Raw genomic sequence first — 11,499 nt, 5'->3', positions numbered from 1 at the left:
GTTCGAGACCCCATTTCCGCATACTGCAGAGCACCTTGGGAAAGGCACTTTACTCAGATTTTCCTCACTCCACCCAGGTGTACATGGGTACCTGACCGGCTGGTGGTGAAGTCAAAAGCCCGTCTTCCTTGACTTTGGTCAGGGAAGATTAACAGTGGCTGACAGAGACTGCAGACTGGGCTCAGCCTTCTTATGCCAAGCTCTGGACAAAGTGAACTTGAATTGACTGTCTCGATGGCCTTAAGTTAAAAGGCTATGAGACTTTTAACCTTTGAAACAGGCGATAGTTTTCCCTACGATTTCCCAGAGGTGAAGATACCTCACAATGAACCATACGCAAGGCGGTGTGTAACACAGTTTGATTGCAATTCAACTTCAATTAAATTTCTTTTCAAGGGGTTGCAGCTGGATGACGTGATATCATGTATGGTGCGAATGCATCCAAACTTTCAAACGGGTGTATTAAGGAGAGAAGCAGGGCCTATAACAGTGCTTATCAACACGGCATGATTCTCTTTCGGCTTTCTCAGTCACTGAAAATGGGGAGTATAATGGCTGCCGTGCGCGCTACATGCTCGCCTAAAGTTCTCAAGCGGTCAGCCACAGGGAGGTATGGTCCATTCTATTTATAAACACGGTCTTTATCGCTTTCAGCTGGCAACTGAAACAGGAAAAAAAAGAGCTGTCACGTTTTGTTTTAATTAAAAAAATAAAAAAAATCTTTATGTGGTTTTGACGTGCAAGTACCTGAATACATTGAAAATACTATAGTTTCAGGTAGTGTTATGGTAAAATACTCGCCGACAGCAATAATAAGACTTGTAAATATCTTGATTTTCATCATTTTGACCCTGATGGCTTTTTCTGTTTGTTTGTTTGTTTGTTTTGCGTGGCTAAGAAGGCTGTGTCTTTAACCGGGTCACCGCATACTGCGTCACTGATAACTACTGACAATGACTGACAATTTCATGGAAACGGGAAAAGGTACCGCAGATGCAGGGTCTGTTACAGTTCTGTAAAAAAAACACTGTGTGAAAACAACATAAGCCAGACAAATCCGTTTAAAGTTCCTGGGAACTATTTCTTCTGGCCATGGCGCAAAGATATAGTCTTACTTACTGCAAAACTGGGTGAATTAGGCCTGGCATCCACACGTCTGACCGTGAGCCTTCCCGTTAACTTTGGAAACCGGTAAGTCCAGTTCAAGGGTCGACGTGGCACAATCGATTTTATAAGCTGACTTTGCACTTTTGATCCAGTGTTACCTGTGACAGTATTCTAGGCTTCATTTCGGCGCGGTACGCGTTGTATCCTTGGGAAAAGCACTTGACTCTAAAACTATTTATTCACTGACACAACATCAACAACAAAAAGTTGGATTTTCTGTTGAGGCGTTGCATCAATACATAAGTATGCACTTAGTATATTTTCCCCACACAGACGTAACGAGTTGCATTCACAATGCGTTCACTCCGCCAGTCACACAGAGGAGTGAAGAGGAAGAAATATGTTGCCGATCCTAAATTGAGTGAATGCAATATGGCAGTGTTCAAGTTATTCTCACGAAACTGTTACAGGAGACCAAGTAACCCAGATTCGCCAATGTGGATTAAAATGTTAATATTGCCGATTAGCAAGACCGGCACCGACACAAATTGCGCAAAAATAAAACTCAGTGAATCCATCAAAACAGAGCTGCCCGCCACCGGTCTGAAACGGTGTTACTCTTTACCCAAAGTACCCCAAATGACGCCAAATTACGCCAAATTACCCGATCTTTACCCAAATTACCCCAATGACGCCAAATTACCCGGTCTTTACGCCAAATTACCACAATGATTTCCCAAAGTATTTGCCACATTGTGAAAAAAAAATCATGAAACCCGTAATATTTGCAGTTATTAGTCTCATCAGTCTCAGTATGATTCAGACACTACTTTTCAACAAAAAATCACTCACAGAGTAAATTTGAATCAACTTTTATTGAACATTCTTCACACAAATCTAACAAGCAATGGCACATTTATCAAGAAAAACATGCATTTGATTTCAAACATCATATATGTCCATATTACATATGTTATAAATTTGGTAACTGATGGGACAGAAAAAGTCAGTCTGTTTTTACATTGTAACTTCAATTTAATAAATTTCTGAAAATATAAGACCCAAGACAGAAAATAAGGTTCTGGTGCCTTCAGATAATGTGTAATGATATGTGAATAAAGGGATTTTAGCACAATGTGAAAAATTAATTGACTGGAGTGGTCTTTCTGAGTAACTGATGGGACGGAAAAGGAACATATAAAAAATGTAATAAAAAAAAATGTTTTGCATGTTAAGAAATAAATGTTAGGCAGTAATGATTATAAAAATTGAAGCTTTCATTCATTTTTTACGATTTGTAAACATGAATACATGAACTCGTAATAACTGTTAGCACATAGGCCCCTTAAAAAAAAAAAAAAATGTACATGTTTCCCACATGTAAAACAGAAAAGGTTACTGGCGAACAAAATCAAGCTTTTTCCTTTTTTCTTTTAATCTGATACTTTGGTTTTGATTTGAGTGCGGAGCACGGGTTTCTCACGCCTAGTCACCCTAACTGATTATCATCAGGAGCTTCGATGTCTGTTCACTCTTGTGATTGTACAGTTTTTCTTCTTTTCTTTGGCGTGCTGGATGTTTTTGCAGTGGCTTTCCTTTTCAGCTGACCTGGCTTTTTCCGTTTATGCTTGGCCTCAACGGCAACTTTTGTCATGCTTGTGCTTCTCACAATCACCTCTTTTGCAGAATTTTGAAATTTCTGGTAATGTTTTTCTCTTTGTTTGTCTGTTTGATCATACCAATGATCTCGGGGAACAGCAAATTTGCTGAACTCGTCAGTCAAGAAAAACTCACCCACCCCGCAAATTGCTCTTTTGACTTCTCTGTATTGGTCTTTCACAACATCATGAAGCATGCAAACAAGGTCCACAAGCTTGAGCGACTTCCAGTTTGTTGCCTGCTTAAGCACATGGTTGATGCTTTCTGCATTGTTGTTTGTCCAACGACATTGACTGTGGAGCAGACCAGGTCTGTCCAAAGCTTTTGCGTTTTCTGCTAGTAAACTTGAGAGACGCTGAAGCATTCTTTGCACCATTGCATTTCCTGACTGTTCTGCCAAATGTGTCATTTGGTCCGACACCATTGCATGATCTTTAGCTTTCTCTAAAATGCCCATTTTGCCAAAAATCTTATTTACAAGCTCTTTTCTTTGTTTTGGGGGCCAACCAACTTTATCAGAGAGAGCATTCATGAGGTTTTTTTTCATGTGCTGTGTGCACACAAGTCTGATGGAGTTAGGAAATGCTAAAGACATTGCTTGCCGAAGTGCTTTTTCTTCATCGCTCCCCAGCACTGGGATTTGGGGGCAATTTCTCAGACACCCACTCAGATGTTGGAGAAATAAAGTGAAAGTTTCTGTATCGCTGTTTCCGTGTAGGAAAATTGGACCACAGAATAACCGGAAATCATTTGTGCGCTTTCTTTTAACTGCTAAGCATTTGTATACTGTCTCTGTGACATGTACATCCCCGAGATTAAAGGTTTTGTCGATACAGAGTACGGTTGAATGCGCAGACAGGGGTGGACAACAAAATCTCTTTAAATCTTGAATTTGGTCTGCATTGTAAAGAATAATGCATGGCACTTTCTTGTGTTGCCTCATGATAAGCTGAACGAATGGAACATTTTGTTGCATCTCCTCAAGTGCTGCAAGTTGGTCAGAAAAATTTGCTTTGTGGAGACCTTGTTCTTTGTATGAAGTTTGTGTCCGTGCTTTTGCATTATAAACTTGACGTTTGTTTGTTGGTCCTTCAAAAAGATCACCCTCTCGATATATCACCATTGGTTTCTTTGTTTTTGTATCCTCCTTCATTTTTTCCATGGCTTTGGGATGCATTCCCCACAGGACTTTGTCGACGGGTAACACCCCGTCCCCTGATCTCTCTCGATAATGGCTCAGTGAGAAAATGTGCTGCTTGTGTGGGAGGACAGTATGACTGAATGGCAATTCCCAACGATGCACTGATGGCACTAATTGCCATCATCCCACAGTAACCATGATATGTGCAAACATCTTTTAGCACATTTTCATAAGATTCAAAGAAAATTCTTGGATCAGAAAAATGATCAACAAAGTTAGTGTGATTGATATCATAGTGTTTTCCTTCTGTTGCCACCTCAATGGCTGCAAACAATCTGATCAATGAGTGGTATTGTTCAGTTTGATACAATGCTCGAGAAACAGCACGGAACAAACAATTACCGTCACCCATCACAGAAACGGGAACATGGGTTTCCAACATGATTGGATGAAATCTCCCCAAAATATCCTGCGACACTTTATCCACTTGAAGGACGTTTGAGTCAGCAGCTCCTGACAAAGTAGGTAGTTTCACTTCGTATGTCTCCAAGAGCAACTTCTCACTCCTGCCTTGTTTCTCTTTCTCTGTCGTTTCACTTTGGGCGTCTTGGAGTCTGAAAACAATCGTCCAACTCTTAAAAACATAGTTGTTTGGGTTGGTTAAAAAGTCATGATACATAATTGATAAAGGAATTATTACATGGAAAAGAGCAATATCATTCCATGTAAAAAAATTACCTATTGGGCTTAGCACCATTTAAAAAAAAATTGTCCAACTTGTAATGAAATAGTAGTGATTAGGGTTTGGCTGTTATTTGAGAGAATGTTTATATGCTAGTTGTACAACCCACTGGTTGTGAGTTATCAGTGTATTTTTTACTTTGAATTTTGTTTGACAAAATTATTATTTTTTGCTACTCAGGCCAGTTCATTTATTTCTTAGTTTTATTTTCTATGTACTCTTAGTAGTTATCTTTGTATATTTTGCTCTTTTCTCCTCCCCTTCCGTCCTTTCTTCCATCCCTTTTCTTCTAATTATTTTCATCTTTCTTGGACCCTTTCTCCGCTAGTTGTCGTTTACTTGTTCTATTCAACCCCTAGGTCTAGATTCTATGTGATGTAATTTCCCTCTCCCTTTTGTTTGTACTGTGTTTTGTTTGACAAAGAGCAACCTCGAAACGTCACGTTTTTTCGTCTCGTCTATCTTTATTGAGTGTCCCCACCTTATTGTCTCTTTACTTATAGCCTTTAGAGGAAATGAGAGAATTAAGACCGAATATTCGCTTACGAGTCAATGGAACGTTCTTTTTTATTTGGGATCGTGAGGCCTTGCAAGGGATGCCAGTCACACATCGAAATCGACTAACCTGAGCAGGTCAATTACAGTGGTGATCACCATACCAACACTTACCTCTGAAGTGCTTTTATGGAATCATATGTTCCATCATCCGAGAATGCGCATGCTCTGCATACGAAAGTGAGATCCTCCTCAGACCACTGCTCCATGGTTTCATATGTCAAGGGCACACACCGTCTGTGATACAAAAATAAATCGTTCCTTGAGTTTTTTAGATGTATGAGAGAGAGAGAGAGAGAGCAAACAGACGTATAAAGATACAGCATACAGGATAATTTATTGCCAAGTTTAAAAACAAGGAATTTGTCTCGTGGACAGCGTAAATGAGATTGAAAATAAAACATAAAACATGTAACATCATCACATGAAACTTTAAATTGTTGTTCAGTCGAGCCAAACTGTTGCCGTCAATGGAACACTAAAATGAACAAGGATATTAATTGGAAGACATGCTTTCATAAAGTACACAAAATTAGTGACACGTCTCTTAAATGGCTACAGCTGCGCATTATACATAGAATTATAGGAACAAATGTGGTCTTAAAGGCTATTGGAGCAAGTGTAAATGGTTTATGTTCCTTTTGTAAATTGGTTAAGGTGGGAGTCTCTGTAAATAAAATCTGTCATGGCTTACCTGTGGACCCATCCTTGGCAGGTTGAACACTCGACACTGCTGTTATTCACACCACAGTGTGTCCCACAAGTCGTACAGGGGTATCGTCGCGGCATGTCGTACAAGATATGTCAAGTGGGCACCCTGTCAAGTTGTATCACTTGAAAAGTGTGATTAGTGATAGTGAATTGCTCTCACTCAGCTCTCCCGTTTGATCGTGAATGCCGGCATGTGAACACTACTCAATAGTGAGCGACAATAACTTTCTAAGAATTTAAGTTTTAGTTTCGAAAGTAACCGGAATCGGAACTCGCTTGAAACAAAAGTTAGAAATCTTCTTTGAAAAAGACACATTGTGGCGCTAACTGAAAGGTGGCAAACATGGACAGCTTATTATATTATATTATCATGTTTGATGTTATTACTAGTACTTATCTTGCACCGGAACGCACTTTTGTCTCCAAAGCACCCCCTCATACCCCACTCGGCACTCAAACTTTCAACACCAAATCACACACAGACACGAAAATGCGTTCATTCAAATTGTCTAAGATTTTGGCGTCATTTCGGGTAATTTGGCGTAATTTGGTGTCATTTGGGGTAATTTGGGTAAAAAGTAGCACCCGTATGAAACGTCGTTTCGTTTTATTTGGAGCGATCCTTACCATTTCTGAAAAAAAAAAAAAAAATTAAAAAAAGCTCTTAAAGCATGTAACTCTGATTTTGATTATACGCAGAATATAACTGTAGGAATTAATTCGTGAATTCATTCATTCATTCATCCGTTCACTAATGCTACCAGTGGGCACTTATTTTGTTGTTTTACGAATGGTCGTCAGTTGCTTATCCAGTCGATTAGTTATTATAGACCCACCAGAACTTTGTTTATTCATCATTACTTATTTATTTGTTTATTTATTTATTTATTTGTTTGTATGTTTTGTTTATTTCAGTGTAAATTTATTTACATCAGTCGTGACAACTACTTCATCGTCATCTAAAATGGAAACAGTTACCAAAGCCGGTGATATATTTTCTGATGGTTCAGTCAACAGATCAAAAACATATCCATCTGTAGGGCCTACAGATTTTTAGATCATTACTGTATAAGAACATGCGGAGCTATTTAACGTTAAATAGGCGCCATCATTTTTATGCAAACGTGTATGTCAGTGTGTGTGACAGCGCCGAGTATGTTCTGTCTCTCTCTCACTCTCTCTCTCTCTCTCTTTCTGTGCTTCCAAGTCACAGTATCGTTTCGGTGTCGTGTTCCGTTCATACAGATTCATCAGCCGGTGACCACTGAGGGAGTTCGTTTCCGAAAAAGCTGGGCGATATCGTGTCGGTAGCGTTCGTGCGCTCCTGCGATGGAACTGGAATTCAAGCTTTAGGCCAGTGAGATCATGTTTATGCTTTCGACCCATCGTACAGGCAGGAGGCAACAGGGCGGGGTTAGTCGCGCGCGAAAGCTCAGTGGCGCTCTTCTGATATCCCAGTGCTCTTGATCTCGCCCATGCGTGACAACCACTGATCTAAAAAAAAAAATAAACAGGTTTCTATTTTTAGCTCATTGGTGACAATACGCGCGCGCGCGCGCACACACACACACACACCTGTGTGTGTGTATATATATATATATATATATATATATATATATATATATATATATATATATATATATACAGCCAAGCGCTGGCCTGGCTTCACTGACTGCATACCACACAAGCTATAGCCGTCGCCTTTTCCATAGCGTGCCAACCACCGGTCTTCAATGACTCGTGCAAAACGTGTGACACCATTCCCAGTTTGAATGCAAAGCCCATTCTAAACCTATTCTCTAAACATTTATTTAAATAAAGTCTGTGTATCGTTCACTGCAATATTTGTTGTGCTTACACACACGCTTTAACCAGTTAGAAGCATACTTGATTTTAATTTCATCTTTCGTCAGTCTAAAGATTTCAACTGACTCTAAACTTCAACTGGTGTTGACGCCATTGGATGAGCTGAAACTTCTGCTTCTGACAGACCATATTTAATTAAATATCTCTTTTGTCGGATCAGTAAACTACAAGTATATATAATATATACTGGCAGAATCTTCGCAATTCCATCTTTAAATCTATTCCGTTTGTGTTTGCCTACGTTAAACTGATTTAACGCAGTTTGAAATTTTCAGCGACAAGCTTGGTAAAACTGACCCTTTTCAGGTGACTTAAATTAAGATGATAAATTCATCGTAAATAATCAACACTTCATTTCATACTCATTAGAAAGTAGGTGTTGAGCTATTTCTTTTGCGACCTATCTGATGTAAATCAGTTCAGGGATCATTGAGAAATCTGTTACTGAACACCTTGTAACAAACACAATTCTAATCAGATTTAGCCTTATTGGGAACCTTTCATTTCACAGGCCACGGTAGCATCATTGCAGTTTGCTTAACTTGCATAAATAGCCACAGCAGGTGATAACTGGTCACTTTTCCCACCTGGCCAGTCACTGGCTAGAGCCTGCTCTCTCTCTCTCTCTCTCTCATGATGTGTGGCACACAGAGTGGGTGTTGTGTATGTTCCCGCAATGGCTCGTGTCATTGCCATATTGCTGTAAGTACTGTGTGTAAAATGTGCTAGTGATTTGTAAATTGTATTCTTTGACACATATGTGTTCATATGAGTATGTTGATATTGCCTTAGTTTGGTTTACTTGGTTCAGTTATGGTTTTGACATGTATTCACAGCTCGGATATGATTGATCTAGAAAATCGCCATGTTGTCATGTGCTTGAATGCACCGGAGCACTTAATGGTTAAGCCATGACAGTTCTTCCAATCTTTGTGTTGTGCACTGACTTGCTGTTTGGTCTGTCAGTTTGCCAGTATTTTATCAAAACGACTTATATTGTTTATTATTCATGTATTGCTGATATTAGATGTACTGATACAGTGTTTCACAGTTACAGTGTGCTCAGTACTCTAAGATGTGTGTTGTATTCTGTTGTGGTGATTACAAGATAGTGTTGTAGTTATATTGGCTATTGGTTAAAACCACCTGATATGTGTCACAGTTTGTTTGTTATAATTTAGTTATCGTGGTCTCTCTTATATGGCTTACTCCAGTATAGTGCTACATGATAACTGATTCATTTGAGTCACTTTTACACAGTATAAGCTTTACCCAATCTATACTGTCAGTGTACTCTCATTAAATCAGCATAGCTTCAATCACCTAACTGCACTATTCAAGCTATTAGAAATGTCATTTGATGTCAGTGTTTGGTCTTCACATATGCATGATCTTATCTTATGTTGCTGCTTATCCCAAACTGAGTGGTAGTCTTTCCATGTAATATGTATACATGTGGTTTACTATTCACTTGCATTCCTGGCATGTACATTATGACCTTTGTTTACTTGCCTTATCAGTGCTCTGTTTTCTCTTTATCTTCTTATCTTGTCATATCTCTTCTTCTTTACTTAAGATTGTAATAAAACAATAGAAAACCCTTTTGTGACTGGCATACTATATGCCCCTGGCCTGCACGTGGATCTTTTCTATCCTTCATTTCAGTAAATCATCATTAATTCTTTTACAAAAAGTGGCGTTGCCAACAGGATAAAGATCCACAACAACATAGATCCAGATTCTTTTCTTTTAATGTTTCAATTCTTTTATCCAAATTAAATCCAAACAATAAATCAGAGCCCTTTACCACCCAAGTGTACCTTGTTACAACTTGGCGCTTGCGAGCAAGGATGTTTTAATTCTTTAAATCTCTTAGATAAATCACAGCCCCTTGCCACTAATCTCTAACGCACGCACGCACACGCACACACACACACACACACATACATATAGATTATATGTATATATATATATAGAGAGAGAGTGAGAGCAATTGATATAGATACTAAGATAGATATAACCATAACCGATTCTGTCTCTGGTCTACATCAGTGACCTCCCTCATGCCATTTCATCAACATCAAGGCACTTTTTTGATGATACAGCAGATGCTAGCCAACAACACTAGCTTTCGCTTGCTGCGAAGATCAGTACCAATTAAACAGGACCTTTACTGCAGTTATTGCTTGGCGGGCAGCTGGCGTATTGAGTTCCATACTGGCAAGTGTTCTGTGCTTCCAGCTACCACTCAAAACCAGACGATATACATACATACCTTTGTGACTTAACTTTTGATCTATACGCCGTCTAGATCACTACGCTCAGCTGCTGATTCAAGAATACTTACAATTCCTTGAAGAAACAGAAAATCACAAGATCAGCACTCTTTGTCCCATCTTGGCACAGTGTATACCATGGAACAAATATGCTTCTCGAACTTCTACTGGTCACAAGGGTGTTCGTTTACTTGTTTGTGTGTGTATTAGCTTGTTCATTTGTGGTATACCTGAACAGCAAAATGCAAGTCTGTTTATGTATGTATCATTATTTTATTGTTCAGCGCCATGAGCTCCCTTTTTGGGGAGGTGTAAGCATTGGTCTTCATTCTACATTATTATCATTTGATCAATGTTCTCGGGCGCAATATCAGGGTGGTTAAAGTGTTGGACTGTCAGCCTGAGGGTCCCGGGTTCGAATCACGGTGACGGCGCCTGGTGGGTAAAGGGTGGAGATTTTTCCGATCTCCCAGGTCAACATATGTGCAGACCTGCTACTGCCTGAACCCCCTTCGTGTGTATATGCAAGCAGAAGATCAAATACGCATGTTAAAGATCCTGTAATCCATGTCAGCGTTCGGTGGGTTATGAAAACAAGAACATACCCAGCATGTACACCCCCGAAAACGGAGTATGGCTGCCTACATGGCGGGGTAAAAACGGTCATACATGTAAAAGCCCACTCGTGTGCATACGAGTGAACGCAGAAGAAGAAGATGATCAACGTTCTCAGATGTTTTGTGCAGTTCTCCAAGACAGGCTGAAACAGCAAACCAGCACTGGACAATGAGCTGCCAGAAGACAGGCCAGACCCAGCCACCATGCGGGCAGAGAGATGAAGCAGCGGAGAAGCTGGGTGAGGGTGATGAGGGGGTGTGGGATGCGGTGAAGCAGTACTATGGTGGGCAGGGCTCCGATCTGGTTCAGACAGGGGTGAACTGCACGCGGCTCTCCGGCATGCCACCGCACCTCAAGCAAGCACTGAGTGAAGTCCACGAGGAAGTTTCGGGCAAGTAAGCATCTGGCTTTATGCATGTATATACGTTGTTCACATATTCACACACACGTGCAAGCTTCCTGAGTGCTCACCCCTCCAACCCCCAACCCCCACCCAGATCCATGTGCCCGTATGCACATACATATATATTATATATAAATATATATATATATATATATATATATGTATACATATTCTCACTGTCTTCATCATTTGCTGAATGATTTAGTTTAAAATTCCAAGTAAAAAAGTATATATACATTGTTTTTTTTATTAAAAAGTTTACTCTTTTATACAGGTAAACATTTGGTCGTAATATATTAATACCGAGAAAAGAGATATTTGATATTGTGTGTTCTCATTCACCTTGTTTTTTGTGTGTCCCCTGTGACTGATTGGTCCCAGAAGCTTTTGTCATACAAACCAATTGTTTCTGCTTGTGTTC

At 39.7% G+C, this 11,499-nt stretch overlaps 1 protein-coding gene and 1 long non-coding RNA gene across 4 annotated transcripts in view; one reads left to right on the top strand and one right to left on the bottom strand.

The window, feature by feature from the left end:
- The first annotated feature begins 1,072 nt into the window (after positions 1–1,072).
- Positions 1,073–11,499, top strand: part of LOC143291236 (arsenite methyltransferase-like) — a 31,631-nt gene continuing 21,204 nt past the window's right edge. Inside the window, exons 1-2 of one of the 3 annotated variants that reach the window (XM_076601020.1) lie at positions 1,073–1,191; positions 10,835–11,070. In XM_076601020.1, the coding sequence (XP_076457135.1) occupies positions 10,844–11,070 (227 nt within the window). In that variant the 5' untranslated portion in view covers positions 1,073–1,191; positions 10,835–10,843. Of the gene's footprint in view, positions 1,192–10,790; positions 11,071–11,499 lie in introns of all 3 variants that reach the window. The other 2 variants (XM_076601018.1, XM_076601019.1) reach the window with 2 other exon arrangements.
- LOC143290925 (uncharacterized) lies at positions 1,999–6,276 on the bottom strand. The gene is made up of 3 exons (XR_013056454.1): positions 5,899–6,276; positions 5,319–5,441; positions 1,999–4,521 (listed from the first exon to the last, which is right to left on the bottom strand). It is a non-coding gene; the product is annotated as an uncharacterized LOC143290925 (long non-coding RNA).

Source organism: Babylonia areolata, chromosome 16 (genome assembly GCF_041734735.1).
Source record: "Babylonia areolata isolate BAREFJ2019XMU chromosome 16, ASM4173473v1, whole genome shotgun sequence".
Lineage (NCBI taxonomy): Eukaryota > Metazoa > Mollusca > Gastropoda > Neogastropoda > Buccinidae > Babylonia > Babylonia areolata.
This window is presented reverse-complemented; position numbering and strand designations above follow the sequence as displayed.